The 17,616-nt window shown below is 43.6% G+C and overlaps 1 protein-coding gene across 4 annotated transcripts in view; it reads right to left on the bottom strand.

The window, feature by feature from the left end:
* Positions 1-17,616, bottom strand: part of ABCA1 (ATP binding cassette subfamily A member 1) — a 96,056-nt gene that overhangs the window by 57,299 nt on the left and 21,141 nt on the right. For all 4 annotated transcript variants that reach the window (XM_075020984.1, XM_075020988.1, XM_075020987.1 and 1 more), the window contains 3 exons: positions 17,238-17,331; positions 13,203-13,344; positions 12,165-12,286 (listed from right to left, as the gene is read on the bottom strand). In XM_075020984.1, the coding sequence (XP_074877085.1) occupies positions 12,165-12,286; positions 13,203-13,344; positions 17,238-17,331 (358 nt within the window). The remainder of the gene's footprint in view (positions 1-12,164; positions 12,287-13,202; positions 13,345-17,237; positions 17,332-17,616) is intronic.

Here is a 17,616-nt window from a genome sequence, read left to right as displayed (position 1 = left end):
GAAAAGCAAGCCTTTCAGTTGGGCCAGGGCTGGACTCAGCAAGGCAGCAAATTTTTATCTGCCCTCATTATATTCCTAACTTGGGACAACACATCCAGAAAGCATGATAAAATAACATTGTTTTAAGGTGTGTTTTTTTAAAGTGATTACTATTTTTTCCTTCTCCTATAAGGCATGCTTCCCCCTGCATGGGAGGAATAGGTCTCAGAGCTGCCTGTATCCCTGTTGATACTGACAGGAGCCAAAACTGTCCTCCGAACAAGCTGGACAGCCGTACCCTGATTTGCTGGCAAGAAATCAAGCAGCTCAGCAGGCCTGTTGGGCAGGATCAGCTAGTGTGAAAATACAAGCCTAATTTGCTTGCAGTTGAAATGCTGTTGCTTCTGTAGCCATGGCTTGACCTGTTTTTATGGCAGGTTACACAGCTCTCTGCTCTGTGTCCATCAGGCATGTAACAGTGCTGCCTCTGCAGACATTAGATAATACCCAAGTGAGCACCCACTTAACCAGAGCCCATCATGTTCATGTATTTGCCATGCCAAATAACGATCTGAGTAGAGAGGAGGCAGCCTGCCATCCATCTCCAGTAGCTAGGATCTCTCCTGGGATAAAGGGAAATGTTGTGCAACAGGCCCAGTCCATCTCTCTTATCTTGGGACTGCAGACACTGGGACCATCTCCATTCCTCTACAAGTCATCGTTTTTGCTCAGAAGAGCTCTAAAAATAGCAACCAGAGCAATCACCCTGGCAGAAAGCACAGCTGACAGCATGTACTGGTGCACATGCAACAGACCAGCCCTTGGCTAGCCTTCACTCAGGGCTGTGTTGGCTTCGAGAATGCAGAGCCCATTTAAGCCGGCTGAGATCCCACCTCCAACCTGCATGGAAAGTCAGCAGCAAACACAAGGCTCGCACCTGTCTTTGGGTAGTAGTACTTTAAGTCCTAAATGCCATCAGCATCCATGTGTATCCGCCCCCCCCCCGCCATGACACACAGGACAGCAGAAAGACTCTGCATCAGAAAGCAGAGACGAAAGGCACAGAAGCAAAAGCCACAGGCTGGTCACCAGCAGTCCTGCCAGCAAACGCGGCCTGCAGAGCTGTCTGCGAAGGGACGCGCCCAACCATCTCCCTAGGCCCTGTGTAACACCGCAGAAGAGATATTCTCGCACCTTCCCCTGCTGCAAGCCAAATTCTGTTATCAGCACAGACAACTGTGAAACACAGCTTGCCAGTGAAAAAACAGAGAAAAATTTATTCAGGCTTCTAACAGTGCAAAAAATGAAGTAGGCTCAAAGTAAACATCCTAAGTATCTTTGCTGTATTGCTTTAAGAAGCTAATCCTGAGCAGACCTCCAAATCACGTGACAGTTATAACTGGTTGAAAATTCTCCTGCTAATTTTCACAGAACAAGGACAAACTGCAAATTTCTCAGCCTTTGCATTGGCTCGTCAGCCATAGAGATGACAGACCTCAGATCCAACTAGATACAATACTTCATTATTGCAACAAAATTATTTTCAGGAGTGGTATACAAAACACATTTAGGTCTGGTACAGGCTATGGAGAAGGTCTCTAAAGGTCAAATCCAGCTCAGAGAGAGAAGTGCATCTAAAGAGGCAGCAAATAAGGGTTTGCAGTTAAGATTAGATTTTGACTGCACTAGGAACATTATGCCCTGGATAATACACAGAATTTAGACGTTTCAAAACATCAACTCAGACACAATAAAATACATTAAAAAAATCAATAGACAGACTGGAAACCGAATGCCATGGGCACATCCAGCCACATATCACTATTCTAATGGCAACCACTGGTGTGAGCATACAAGGAATGACATTATGCTACTAAAAAGCACAGAGCTAAGCAGAAGTTAAAAGCATAAGCTGTGACCAAGTAGGACCCCATCCAGAATTCCTTGTACTTGAGCAAGTGACCTTGAATTCAGTGGAAATTCAAGTCACAGGAAAAAGCAGGACTAGACATTTTAATCAAATGACCATTACTAACAGCAGAAAGGTTTTCATGAGCTGGCTACATGAGCATGCATCTGGGTGACTGCTGGTTCAAAAGCAAACAGAAGACACCTCTATCAGAACCATTTCAAAGCCCCAAAACAAGCAGGCAGAACTACCCCACCAGTATCACGCTACTCGAAACTCAGCACCAGCCATCCAGTTTGAAAGACTTCCCCCACAAAACTGGCATGGGTAATGATGAACCTCAAGCAAGATTGCACGTAGAGCTGCCTGGGATGAAAGCGCCCTTACTGTCCTGTACTTATATTTGTTTCACCTTACATAGAAAGGCTGATGACAAGAGAAAAAGCCACCCCTCCCTTGGGTGTGAAGCCTCACTCCGCCACTGCTCCCTTCCTCTCACTCAGCACAGATCTGAGGAACCTGACTCACATCTGACTTTTACAGTTTAACACAATATCAAGTCTGCAGTCGGCAGATCATAGTGGCTCTTGTTTCCCCTACATTCAGGAAGACCTGTCACTTCTGGATTTAGTGCCAAGTCCTAATCTAATGCCCCTCATCTAGCACACAACAACAGAAGCCACCTCCAAAACAAAGGGTTAAACCGATCCAACAGGTAGCAAAAAATGCTAAAGATTAACAAGGATAAGCCAATCATTAAAGTCCAATTAGTTTAAGCAGAAACACTGTCTACTTATGCTGAAAACATACCTACATCTAAATTATTTCAACCTCCCATGATTGCTCCCTATGTTTCAATTTCATTGGCCATTGGAAAGTTATGGCTTATGGATAGTAGTTTGGTTTTGCTTTTGAGACTCAAGTCCAAAGGAAGGGGTGGGGCAAGAATAATCAAGCTTCAGTGCTGAAAGGAAAGATCATGTCTTCTCCACCTCGTTTAGGGGAACTTTGCAACCATTCAGCCCCTTCATTAGTATAAATCAGACTATTGAGCAGCAGCACTTCAAAACAGTTGAAGAACTTTCTCTCTTTGGGAAAGACTGCAAAGCAGATGCTTAGTAGATAGGTGTTGCCCAAATTCACAGTCTTGGCTAGAGATCATGCCTCTTGTATCCTAAGTGTGACACTATACCACTGTTTACTTCGGGATGTTCCCAACAGTCCCTGCCTTGGTAGTCTGAGTTCACCCTTCAGTTTTGTATTCTTCTGGACTGTCAGTATCCTAATCATTCCTTCACTTCAGTACTGACATTAACTTGCTGACTGAAAATACACCTTGGAGTAGTTGTGCAAATATCAGCATCCATTATGTTTTACTCAGAGGACAGAAACATGACTAGTAGAGACAGAAAAGAGCAGTGCCTCTTGTTGCTCTAGGAACCTGGTCCTGTGTACCAGTCCCAAAGCAGTGCAGTTAACATGAACAAAATTGAGTGTGTGCTGCTGCAGACATCTTCTGCATTATTAATATGGATGCACCAGTAAAGTTCTTCGCACTTTCTTCAGGTAGCAGCAACAAATAATATGAAAAGGAAGAAAAGGAACCAGGTAGGTGAAGACACTTGTGGTCTTAAGGGGCTACTCCATTGTCTTGATTTCTGTTCTCTGGCTTTACAGCACGCTTTTCCCAACCTGCTGGGCAGTGTGCAAGTATGTGAACAGAGCAGGGTAATAACATAGGTGAGCAGAGATATCTGATCGCTGCTGACCACATCATCACACAGCTGTGCCTTTGCTATGAGGAAAGTTGTTGGGACAATGCACTTTCATGTCTGCATCTTGTCTCAAGTGGCAAAGCACTTTTTTCCTACTGTTCTGAAGCAGCATTTTGCTGTCTGAAGACAACAGGTGCTCCATTCCTAAGCAGCTAGTTGGCACAAGTCAGAACAAGCACTCACACTTGAGATATTGCTATCTTTGCAGTAAGCTGTCTTTGTCACATCAGCAAATCCCCTTCTGGCATATATGTATGCTCAGTCAGCCTCAGATATGGTCCAGTTATGTTTCAGCTGCACTTGTTAAAATAGATGAACTACAAGGAAAGGACCTCCTGAGATGTAATAGTTTATGCTTATTAATTTCTGGCTAGCTGTAGTCATGCAAACCTTCTGCCAGTGTCAACCAAAAAGGCATCCAAGGACTAACTCAGGTAGTATTTGCCCCTCAAAAGATACATTTAGAAGAATGGAAATGTTCAGGGAGGGGAAAGAAAAATAACTAAAAACCACCCTGCAGGAAAGGGTCTTTATTTAAAATCCCTTAAAAGGGTCTTCTATTGCACCACCCTTAAAACTAAAACTAAATTAGAAAGGGAAGGAAACTTTGGCTGTTTACAGAGGATGTGTGTCAGATCAGCCTGAATCTCATCCACATATAGCTTAGTGCTGCCAGGTCAGCATAAAAAAAGCTAGGGCAAGGTCTTCAGCTAACAGATGAGCTACATAAATACTAAATTTTCAGAGCTACACCAATTTTTCATCACCTGAGGATTTTATGCCTCACAGGCATAAGCAATATGTAGTTTTAACAAACTCAGTTAATCACAAACACTTAGTTTATACATATTTTTATGTTTTTTTTTTTAATTCTGCAGCTTTTTCCATTTGATTTCAAAGGATTTTTCCAGAATTTTGGAAAAAAAACCCCATACACAAAGTATGATACAAGCATAAAACCTGTAACCTGAACTAAAAATGCATCTGAAACAAGATGCAACCACTATTTGATAAAACACAGCAACAGCAAAAAAAAAAACCCCAACCCCAAAACCTAGGGTTGGAAGTGAGGAATGTTGTAGTTTGTTGAAGCTGCAAAGAAAATTAGCAACAGGTGGTAGAATATGTTGTTTGATTTTAGCCAGGATCCTAGCATTAACACGCACTTATTTTATGACCAAAAATATTTAAATAGAACAGAATGTTTCCCATGAAAAAGGCTGCCTACAAAAATTGAACTTTCATGGATTTTCAAAAAAATTCAGTCAAGCAGTGCTCTATCCTGGGTAAAAACAAACTTTGATTCAACATCAACAATATTTCAAAGCCACCACCTTTTATTGCATCCTGACTTCACTGAAAACTGCCACATCCTACTGTGTTCAGAATGAGGCCTCCAGTTCCTTGGCAGTTGTTTATTTAGCTCACAGGAATGCTGTAAAAATTAGGTAGTAAGTGTTCATAATGCACACTGAAGATGAAATGTATTATTACTGGAGAAGACTCCAAAGCTGAACATTAACTTGAGAGATATGGGAGGTCAGATCTGAATTAGGCACTCTGGCCTCAGTACCAAGTCGGACACAGAAGTGGACAGGACTTTTTCCAACTGTGGCAATTTTGTAATTGCCACTCTCATGAGAGGTCACCCCCATGGAAATCCCCTGACAAAGCTAAACTTTCCACCAGATGACAGTGGTACATATTTCCTAGGGAACTACTAGCACCAAGCTCAATGTAAAAAATCTCTATCCCACTCTCTCAACCAACCTCAGGCTGTAGCTTAAATAGACCAAATGCAATCTTCCACAGATCAGGCAATTTATTGAGATTCTGAGATTAGAATTGACTGAGAACAAATCCAGAAATTGTGCCAGAGTAGAAAACATAGAAAATAAATGCAAATTGAAGTGAACACTGAGCGTAGGTTTTCAGCAACATAATGCTGGTATTAGCAAACTGTACTGATAAGGTTGCATACAAAAAGAGGGAGATAATAGGAGAGCATGAAAGCTGTAATTGTTTATTTAACACTCTCCATTTTAATCGCTGGTTCAAAATAAAAGTCAGTGTTGACAGACCAGGCTGAAGAGTTTTAGGAGACTGGAGAAAGCACCCAAAACTTTTTAATACTGCCCTGCTTCTGCAGCACATGCCAAAATTACTTACACTGTGACAAGCACAGTAAACAATTCTTGTTTTCTTTATCATTGTGTCTTTACCTAGACAAGTTAACAGCAAGATAAAGATGGTCCCTTTAAGCCCCTTTAAGATTTGGTATCTGCTGGAATAGTTGGGCTGCTAATTGTAGATATCGGCACTGTTGGCTTCCCCGCATGCAGCCAAACCATTAGCTGGCACCATCAGGTTAGCTGGTCTTAAAGTAACCAAATTGCCAGTGCAGCCCTTCACCAGTGGAAACCAATGCCTGTGATTCTCCTCATGTGTTTTTAACAGGGTTCATACAGTCTTCTGTGATAAACTTCTCAGAAATGTTTTTCTCAAGCTCCTGTCACCTAGTATTGTGCAGACGCTACAGCAAGGCCAGATTTAATACTGCATGGTTTTTTTCAATTCCACTTTCAAAGGGATTTCAGTCTTTCCTCCCACATCCACACACATCCACCTAGAATCCCAGCTGGCATAATTCTAAACCTCTCACTTCAAAAGCATCTCAGCAGAAGGGAGTTCGGACCAAAACCAGGCACCAAAGCCCAGTTCTGCAGGATCAGAAGACAGCGATGCACATTATGCTGTATCTATTTACCCATCTCAACCTCTAAGCAAAGTCATGTAATAACAATGCTGTTACAGACAAAGAAACCTCTGAAAGTTCATGGACAGCCCCATGGGAAAAAAGTGTGATTCTCCTGGTAACAGATTTAATGCTGCAGTAGTCCTTTGTGCCTATACCTCTATCATCATCATTTTACTACTTTAATCTCATCTTTGGCTTCAAAACATCAAAGAAAGCAGAGGCAGACTCTATTGAAAGTGGTAACATTTGCTGAATTACACATTTGCACTAATAAAAGCTGCATACCTAACAGTCCAACACACAACTTGGGACCCACACTGCCATAAGTCTTCTCTACCTTTGCATATCTCTTGACTGTCAGCCTCCCAGTTTCAAGTTCAGGACAGAAAAAATAACAGACCCATTGGGTTCACACACAGACTTTGTCCACTACCTGTAGTAAGGGAATTCAAGTGCCCTTCCAAAAATGTTTTTGAAAGGTTTTTCCAGAAGATCTGCAGTTGCCTGCACAACTTCCATTCACTTGCCAAAAAAAAAAAAGAGAAAGAGAGAAATCAAGTCTGTGCTGCTCAGCAACCCAGTGATTTGAAGAAGAAATTAGGTAAATGTAGGAGAACTGCCACATGTACCTGAATTTCCTTACTGCCCAATCAACTTGGCACACTACAAAACGCTTTGTGCCATCCAAGTACCCAGTACTGGCTGCTTGTTCTACTTGCTCCATCCTGACAGACCACACCTGACCAAAGCAGAAATCACACTGGTTCCCACGCAGTCCTGGGCCCCCCTTCCTGGCTGGATGCTTCAGGCTGGGAGGCAGCAGCAGCCAGGAACACCCTGTGGAGTTATGCTGAGGGCTAACGCAAAGTAACCCATACTGAAAACACAAAGGTAAAGCAGCCTTCCTACCCACCCCTACAAGTCAAGGTCTCTCTACTGATACCACAGGGCAGCATTTTTGGCAACATATTCCCCAGGCTAGAGGAAAGGGAAGGACCTGCACGTCACTATGGAGCAAGCATCAGACAACCCAGTTGTATATTTACGTGCAACCATGCAATGGCAGGAATGCCGCCCTGCTGCAGTTGGTGTCTGCAGGTATTTCCGGGGGTGAAGGCCACCTGGACATATGGTTTGTTAGTCCTCATTCTAGCCTAGCTGGTTTCTGCCAGGATCCTTCCCGAGGGAAGTCAGGGATGAGGCCAGCTTAATTAGGGAGAGGCAGGCAGGTATAAGAATCAATGCGAATGCTTAGCTTGAGGGCATGGGGTCATTTTTCTTAGGGAGAAGACACTGAGGAGGCAGTTAGCTATCACTTTAACATCACCAAGTAGATAATGCACAACATCCTGTTTCCCTGAGCATTCCGATAATCATATAGCAGGACACACGCCACCAGAAAGCCTCTCCCAAGGCTGCTCTTCAGCCCAAGCCCTCCATCATCCTTTACCTGTTAAATAAAAGTAGCACTAATTGCAGCCTGTCTGGTCAGTGCTAACTCCTTCAGTCTCAACATCTGTCTGTGCAGCAGTGTGCAACATCAGCAGAGGATGCCACCCACCTGATGTTTCTCCCACACCATGAGCAATACTAATCCAGCAAACTGGGAAAGGCAGGGCACATGTGGAATAATAGCCTGAGATCTGATGCAATTTCTTAGGCGATGTTTGTTTCCCTCTGCCTATTCCAATGCTCCATTTTTGTTTAGTTGGGCTGACTTCAAGAAAACTAGAAACACACCCTTTGGGATCACTGAAAACTAAGAGCCATGAAGCAAACACCAGCTCAACTGGCTTGTATGTGCAACTGTTAGCAACAACCAAAGAAGGTGGCTTTAATTTTACCTTTTGATTTATTACCCCATGGCACTGCAGAACAAAGTATTTGGGAGCCCTGTAGAGAGAAGGAAGAAATGAAGAAAGTGTGCCTCAGAGCCCACAGCAAGCTGTATCTCCACCTTTTAAAAAAGGAGACAAGCTTATTTCTTGCAAACACTTTATCCTCTGCTAAACAGCATTGAGGCCAGTTGCAAATCCAGCGCCTGCAAGCAGTGAGCCAAACCTACTGCAGGTGGCAATCCCAGCAGCCATGTCATGCTCTTGGATGTGCTGTCACCAAGGTCTTTGACTCTCTGTTCTCATTTGCACTCTGCCTTATCATGAGTGTTGAAGACCTTGGTGACATTGCTGGACAGAGATGTAACAAGTGCTGGGAAGGAGAGGGCACCTGGCACCTCCCTGCAAAATTGATTATGTTAAGGTATGTGTGTGCCTGCACGTAGATTTCACTGCTCAGGGTTCGCTGAAAGTGTCCCTAGCACAGCAGCACCCATACAGCACGATTGCTGCCTGTGCTGAACTCCCTCACTCCACCAGTTAGTACTTAATCCTGGCCAGAAAAGATGTTATATGAAGCAAGGGTGAGCTGTTTCCTACTGCTAACACCTTCCCCTCTCTCCATCGGAGAGCTCTTCTGGAGCTCAGAGCAGCAGAGAACAGGAGCCATTCTGCAAACTCCTGGACATACAGCCCTGTTATGAAGGATTACCCCTTATCTCATCAAGAAGTGACTGAGATGCAAAGCCTGCTGGCATGAGTGCACAGCACTGCCTGAACAAAATCTTAGTGTCCTACCTTGTCTTCAACCAAGACACTGACTTGCACCTGTGTAAACACCCTGGCATCTTAAGCAAGCCTCCCTTCCCCAGAGTTCAACATATGCCTAATTTCAGATCAGACAACAAATAGTCACACCTTGAACGTTAGTTTGTGAGGGTTGTTTTAAACAAGCTTGAAGGGAAAGGACTTTGGCAAATACTCCCTTAACACATTCAAATATCTGAAGCCAAATACAGATATACACGCTCTGCATGACTAGCATTGGAACAAAATCTATACCACAGTTCCAATTTGTATGCTAGTAATGGAAGATCACCTCCAGAAGCCTGTTTCAAAGCTGTCAGGCAACAGTGGCAAGCATGTGTGGAAGCAGGACATCACATCAGCATGAGGGGGCATGAAGGAGCTGCAGAGAGTGCAGCAGAGCCCACATCACACAGTAGGGAGCATACAGTCCCTCCCACTGAGGAAACACAAGCTGCAAAGCTGCATCTCTCTGCCCCACTGATCCACATGGCTTCAGATCCAGGCCAGAGCTGGAACAGAGGAGGTATTACAGATGTTTTCATCAGGTAATTAGCCCTCCTGCTAACTGGGGAAATACATGTATAAAGGCAGTGCTTTCAGGTTTGGAGACGTGCTTACATCTGACATCCAATTCTACTGTCTTCTTAGGTTCCTAGAGTCACTGAAGGAAATACTCCACAGAGGGAAGGATTTAAGCATCTCTCACACCTCACTGTCAACAGCAGCTGAAGGGTTGACCTGTAGTTGCCTTCCCTGCACAGGCATCTAAGCACTGCTACGCATAAATACACAAGTACTTGTAAGATTAGAGGATGCTGTTTTATGCATGCTGTCAGAGAATGAATCAGGCAGCCAAGGAGTGGGCAGCAGGGACCCTCAAGTTAGGGGCTTTGTAAATGAGCATATCATGAGAAGGACAAACAGGCTTTGTTCTCTGTAAGCCTTACCAACAATGGGCAGTCTGTCATTCTAATGACACAGAGGCTTGATTTTTTTATTACACATTTGAAATATTTTATTATAGAAATATAATCTTTGATGACTAGTCTGAGGCTTATTTTTGCAGTCAGTCTGCTAGTCTTTACAGTAGAGAGAAACAGGAGCCTTCTGACTTTCAACTTGTACAATACTCCCTATGCAAAATGCTTCTTGGAATCACCCCTCCCCCTCGAACCTTCCCAGCAATGAGAGCTTCAGCTTATAGGTTTGACAGTTTTCTTGTAAATGTCCGAGTCTGATGTTCATTGCATGTTTCAGTACAAAACACCAGCATCTGCTCTCTTTAGAAGAATTAACTTGCAGATACTACTGCGGGTACAAAGTGTAAAATCCAGTAACAGCAGCATCCATCATTCTGACAAAGAGAGCTTGTTCCCACAAGACCACCAAGTCAAACCACAGGTTTGAAGAGGTCCATGAAAAAGGGCATTAAACCTCTCTTTGGGAAATGGTAATCTTAACTCATTTTGGCTGTGTCCATTATGTGTCCATCTCTGCACAAAGGGTTCACCCTGCATCCTCTCCCTCTTAAAACTGCTGCAGATTTAGGTAAAAGCATGATGATGCCACTCAACCAGCTCTCAGAGTAAAAAGAGGGGAGCCCAGTGGTACGGATATTGAGCCCGGCAAAGAAGGGTGTCCCTTATACATAAGTAAAAAGTATCAACTAATGCTTAGAGTCAGTAGACCACAGTATCACCTGCAGATCTGATCACATTAGGATTCTGCACGGTCCTGAAGGGGAGAGGAAGGTTATATATCCAAGACAAATCCCTTGCACAGTTTGTGTCTGTACATACAGCCAGTGCACACCTGCCAACCCGTCACGAACAACACAGATTATTTCAAAGTGACCTGCAATGTACTGAGCAACACAGGAAAGGATGTAAAAACACCACCTGTTTTAGAAGGGTGCTCAAGACACACATAAGACACAAAACTATTCACATCATACCAGGTCAGATATTTTTCTTCCTGGAGCCTGCCTGAGCCATGCTCAAATGAAGAAAGCTAGGAAGAACCACCACAACTGTAAAACAAGGGACAACTTTCACAAAACACTGTAATACCACCTACATTCAAAGAGCTCTACATGCCTGGATAGAGGCTGTAGGCAAAGACAGTCGATGGCTGTGTTCCCTGCTCTATTTCTTTCTAAACCATTACTTTCCATCACTTCTAATAGACACATGCAGCACTAAGACAGCAGCCAAGAGAAATAATCTTTAAGAGTACCCCACGAAACTCTAACAAGTTGCCATGTCAGAGAGACCTGGCAATAATGAGAGACATGCCACACTTCCTGAGACTGGGCAGAGCTATTTCATGTCCCACCTCTGCTGCAAGCATCCTGTGTGATCTCACACTAGTCATTTATCTGCATGGGACAGGAAGGCACACCAAACCTTCTTGCATAAGCTAAAAATGGAGTGATCCTCATTTTTCATGGCAAACAGGGCTGCATGAGCCCCCAAGACAAAACATTTTCTTTTGGACCCTGCCATTCAAAATCCTGCCAGACAATAGCAGAGAATGAAGTATCCTACATTAAACAGTCATATGGAAACACGAAAACCAAGAACGGAAATGAAGACTTCATTGTCAGATAATAATCAGCTTTGAGTTTATACACCGGAGGCCAACATCAGCTTTTCCTCATCTGTGTTCTTCCAGCGCACTTCCCTCTGGACCTCAGGGGGTAGAGCGCTAAATTGCAGCTATATTGCATTCACCGCTTCACTGACAAAATAGCAAAATAATTAGTGTTTTCCAAAAAGACACACTAAGACTCCTTTGAGAAAGTCAGCATTTTAACTGACTTCAGTGGGCTGAGGATTGTAATTTCACATCCAAAACAGCTGCTATTCTTGGCATTACAGACCATCCCTTTTCTCATCTGCCGAAGAAGCTAAAGAGCATACAAAGCTCTGATACAGGAGAGGCTTAAGGTACTTCTGCAGCATTGGAAAGCATTTGATGAGCTGTAAGTTATAACCACGCACTTTCCCATTATGGCACATTTCAGAAATTTATACACATGAGGAATTAACCAGGCCCGAAATGCTGGATGTAGGTGGCTCTTTCTACTATGCCGTTACCTGAGCCAGAGGAGTTTCCCAGCTTGCGCAGTTTTCCCAGGACATTCTGGACATCCTTTATGCTTGTGTCCTGTTGGCTGTACAAGAGTAACCTCTTGGCATCTGAGAACAGGCGGGAAACACTGGTGAGAGGAAAACACAAAAACAAACAGCAGTCATCAGCTCTGTGAGCCAGCATCCACAGATACAGTTTTACATCCCAGTTCCAAAGTTCAGTCCCTTTCAGTTATGCCACTGCCTTCTCCCGTACAATAAGCCCTTTCTTCAGTGACCACCCTGGGACAATCCAAAGAGCCTAATAAAAGATGGCTGCTAATGCAAGGTCAAACAAAGTTACATTGGGAACCTCCATGCATTTGGAAGTGTTTATTTAAGACTGGGATGGAGAGGACCTCCTGCTGCCTATAAACTGCTTCCTCTTAGAAGCATAATAATTTAAGTACACCCTTGCTCCTTTCAAACGCGTCTCCAGGTTGCAGACACATTTTACCCTGCATTAAGCCTAACTGCCCTGACAGTATGAATGCAGCAAGCATGGCAGGGTATGAGGAAGCTGGCCATAAATTAAGCTTTCTGCAACACATTAGGCAGTACTAAATGACAAACGTCAGGGGGTATCCCCCAGAACTGCTCTTCAACTGCCTCTCACTCTACACTGCCCGTCTCAGAAGTTTGTTAACCAAGACGGTCTCTGAAAAAATAGCTTAGGCCTTGCCTTTTTATGGGCAAAATTTTGAGCAACCGATAAGATAAGGGACACAAGTCCTCACCCAGGCAGAGCTTTTCATTTACCAAGAGCTTCAACTGCTTGGACTCAGGGATACTACACACATACCAGCTCTCTGCTAGCCCCTCTGAACTTGGCAGCTGGAGAGCTTGGTACTTCAGTGATGGCAGGAACAGCAAAACCCTCAATACTGTAGGGTTACACAACTAGCTGATTACTGTAGGGTTACACAACTAGCTGATGACTCCCAAATATCCCTTTTCCACATATTCCCCCAAGAACAGACATGAGGAAAAAGCAGGCAGACTCACATGGAGGCATTGAAGTTACCAACAATGCCAGGGGCTTCCCCAGGAGTTGGGTAGCGGAAACAAGGATTGTTGGCATTACAGATGATCCCCTGTATCCATGGCAAGGTTCCTGCTGAAGGCATAGCTTTGTTTGGGAAGTGACCTAGAACAGAAACACAAGAGTTAGGAGACAGAAACACAGGATACAAGCCACTACCACACAGCACTGCATCTGAAAGGCAGTGCTAATCCTGTGCTGGTTACTGCCCCAAATTGCTTATTAGAGTGCAAAATTGCCAACACTAAGAAGGGCTGAGCTCATATTAAGTTCCCCACACAGCTCTAGCCTCCTCCACTGAAAAACTACACCTTGTTAAGTCTGTAGGAAAAGCTCTTCGCTACTTTCATCATTACAGCATTGGTTTTGGCCATGCTGACAGGGATATGGTACTTCTTGCTGAGGAATCCCCAACAGCAGGCAACTCCAAAGCCTGGCAGTAGTGAGCACGTGCACACACATGCTTTTAAGCGGCCACGCTTCTCTGGGTTTGCATGCTTAACTAAATAAGGATTCAGCTTGAGGCCACACAGACAGCCCCAGTCAGGGTCTTCATTCTGAAGACCCATAATGTTTCTATTCAGTCCTTTTGGTTTTCAAAATCCACTCAACTCAATTACACACACTGTAATCACCAAACAAAGGGTCAGCTATTGTGGGGTGGGTGCCTACATTGGTTTCTCTGAGATAAGTATGTCATTGCTGTCCCGTATTAGTGTGATTTCCAGACAGTCTTAAAACTTTAGAGTTCCTAGAACATTTAGGCACCTGCCTGCCATATTTCAAATCTTTTTGCTGAAGTCTAACTCTTGTTACTAAAGATCTACTTACGACATAGCTCAGACTTTGTGTCCTGTTTACATTCTGCATGCTGGTCAAGAGTTAAAGCAGTAACAAAACGACTCATGGCCAATCTCCACCAGTACACCACTTAGGCACTTGTGAATGTCCTACCCTCCAGCGACAGAGGAAGAAAGGCTTCCCTTTGTGTAATCCTGCACCTCAGACGAGCTGTCAGGCTGCTTTCTGCAAACAAACTCATTTCCTCACCCCCACACTAGGGAGGGGAGCACAGGAGAAGGTTAAGCCCCTTCCCCAGTAGCTCTCGCGGCTACTCAAAGCAGCTACTCAAGGCTTTGACCACGAGATGCATGTTCTCCCCTCTGGTACCCACCTCGCCCTCGCAGCATGCCTGCGATCACACAGGGGGCTGGCTCCCTACCTCCCCAGCCACAATGGAGGTACCAGAACCCCAGGACAAGAGAGGTCAAAGCTGCTGAATTACAGCAAGGCTGGTTAATGTAGGTGGCTGAAGGAAGATGGGGAGTTTATCAGCCCTCCCTGGAGAAAGCCAAGGACTCTGTCTAGGAGAAAGGTGAAGGAACCGAAGGTTCATTGTTTCCAGCATGCAGGGGACTATTTGTTCCCAGTTCTCTGTTTAAAATAGAAAAGCTATTTACCTGAGCTCTCTGGGTTTTGTTTCATTCTGCTTTTTTGTTCTTCTTGGCTGAGGGGCTTGGGGGGCAGGGGGAAGAGGAAAAATGCCAAGACTTTCCAATTCTTTTCATAAAATTTCCCAGAGAATCACCTTCTCTCTCCTCCATGCCTTTTATTTTACATGGCTAAGAGCTCAAAAAAACTACTAAAAGCAGTATGAAAAGAGGAAGGGTGCATAAGAATTCATGGTAACTTTTTATATACAGTGAGGCATGTAACAACAGTTTCTCGTGGAGTAAAGCAGATTCTGCCAGTTTTAAGTCAGGTGAGTTACACAGAAAACAGTGTAACAGCACACTGTTTTCAGTGACATTGATGCATAATATCTACTGAAAAGCTAGATGTAAAGTCACTTTTTGTCAGATTTTTTTTTCCCAAATGAAGTGCATTTTGAATACCTTAAAGGGTTACAGGAACAGAAAAGCCAAACTCTACAAGACACAAGTCAGCAATCTCGCTCAAATGCAATCCAAGATGCCTTCTCTGGCTGGTCTGGTGAAAGCCATTAACTATCACTTAAGAGCTAGCAAAATTTTCCTGTGTTTTCAGAAGAAGGTTCGTCACAATAGGCCAGGCTTCTAGAAATAAAAAAATCCTGACTGGAAAGTCTGACCACAGAAACAGCCCAGTCCTTGGTTCTTCTCCTCAAACAGGAAAAGAAAACTGAAAATCACATCTGTTGAAAAAGACTATAACATTAAAATACCGAGGCTATCTGGAGGCTACAAAGCACTTGCATGCAGCTCTGTTACTGCTATCATCAGGCATTACCTGCAAGTGATTTCATAACAGTATACAGCACTGCCACTACAGATAACAATCCTGTTTCCCTTAAGGCATCCACAGGGTTGCCACAGAGTTCACTGTGAACTCAAGGTTTCTTTCTATCTCTGCTCACAGTTCAGCAAAAAATGTTCCACTATACAACACATCAGCATCCATCAGCATATGAGTGAACATTCAATGAAATCAGTCCACACTTAAATGAAATTATTTAGTTACCTGTTCTCAGAAGCTTTTCAAAAAACAGAGAGAAGTTAACCATAAAAAGTGAATTAAAAAATTACCACATGCCCTACACTCTACAATTCCTTACGACAACACAGGGAGAAGGCAGACAAAACAACATCAGTCAACATAAATGGGAAGGAAAAAGGGCTGCAGGTGAAAGCCTCAAAACTCTGCTTGTGACACCAGGTTGCCAGAGCAAAGGATTTACAAGGAGGCTAGTGACCAACAAGCCCAATCTAAACAGCATTATGAAAAGGCAGTTCTTGCTAGGTTTGAATTTATATACAGCACTGCCACAGCTGAGAAATTACCATTGAGGCTGCTATTTACACCAGCTGAGTAGACTGCTGATTGCTTCTCTTCAGCTCTATGTCCTTATTACAGGCATCTCCTAATGCCACTGTACATCCAGTCAGAACAGCCAATTCAAATGCCATGCAGCTAAGTATGAGATTTAATTTAGGGAAGCTTCAATTACCCTGCCAAGCACTGTAGCAAGTGAGTTAGGCAGTACATGGGACCAGCAGCGTCCAAAATGTAATGGGAAACTGCAAACATTAACACTTCAGCTTTGAAAGGATCCTTGCTAGCTTGAAAGCCTACCAAGCAGCACAAAATGCCCCAGCCACTGCAAAGAACCACGGGGTAAGTGCTGTAAGAGCTAGTTCTCTATCCATTTTAAGAATGAAGCACTTCAGAACGCCCTCCGGAATCATGTTGTGCTGACCCTTAAACCTTACCCTGCAGTAATCAGGCAAAGGAAAGATAAGCAAAGAGCTCTTCCACAGTCAGCTAATTGCAGCATGAGATTGTCACCAATCACAGTAAGACAAAGCATGTTGCTAATAAACGAGTCATGCTTCCTATATCAAATGGCAACCAACAAAGGCCTAAAGATTGCCATTTGCAGAGCAAGGATAAGCTTCCTTTGAAAAAGCAGAAATGTGCCCATTAAAGAGAAAAATAGAATAGTTTTTCCCCACAAATGTATGACTGCTGAATCTACTGAATACAGAGCTGACAGTCTAATGGTTAGAAGGAATGGAAGTGCTCTTGTGCTCTTCATATGTGATACATTAACCCACATTACTGCCTGAAAACAAGATTGCTTTCTTACAGATCTGAACACTGCTTTCTTTTTTTAGTAAGTCACATACAGATCAACAATGAGAAGTAAGACTTGGGTTCTGTGTGGGTTTTGCAGACTTGTCACAGTTTTACAGCAAATACTCAGCTAATACATTATAAATGCAAAAAATGAGAAACAGCAAGAAAAACAGCAGCAATGTACAGTCCTGGAGCAGTATTAACATGTCAGAACACACTGCAGTCCAAAGTGGAAGGAAAGGTGCCATTAAAACTTCCCTGAAGATTTCTGACTGAAGTATGTAACCACTGCCCCTGCTCTCTGCATCTTGCCAGCTACATTATTACGTTCTAACCACGAAACAACAACCATTCTGGGTGCAGCTGCTGTGTTTGGTACTTACATTCATGCTGCTCATAGGGCGGATATGAAAGTCTTACAGAGATCAGGATGAAGAAGATAAACAGAGGCCATGCAACTTCGATCAGCAGCTGGAACTGGAAACAATAAAAGACAAAATATTAAGACATCATATTCAAAATACAGGACAGAACAGAGGTTCCAGGACAATCCACTTTTAAGCCAGGACAGTTTTGCAAGCACTGCCTGACTTTGCTTTGCCTATGCATTCCAGGACCAGGAAGTTTGTTCCTCCAGCTTCAGAGGATAATCTGCAAAGAATTACAGGCTTTTCTTATTGATATATGCCAGTTATGGGACTAAACTAGATGTGCTTAAGGGCTATTTTTGGCTTCCTTTTAGAGTTCCTTTTGTCCCCTGAC

Source organism: Buteo buteo, chromosome Z, assembly GCF_964188355.1.
Source record: "Buteo buteo chromosome Z, bButBut1.hap1.1, whole genome shotgun sequence".
NCBI lineage: Eukaryota > Metazoa > Chordata > Aves > Accipitriformes > Accipitridae > Buteo > Buteo buteo.
The sequence above is the reverse complement of the archived record's forward strand: the minus strand, read 5'-3'. Positions and strand labels throughout refer to the sequence as shown.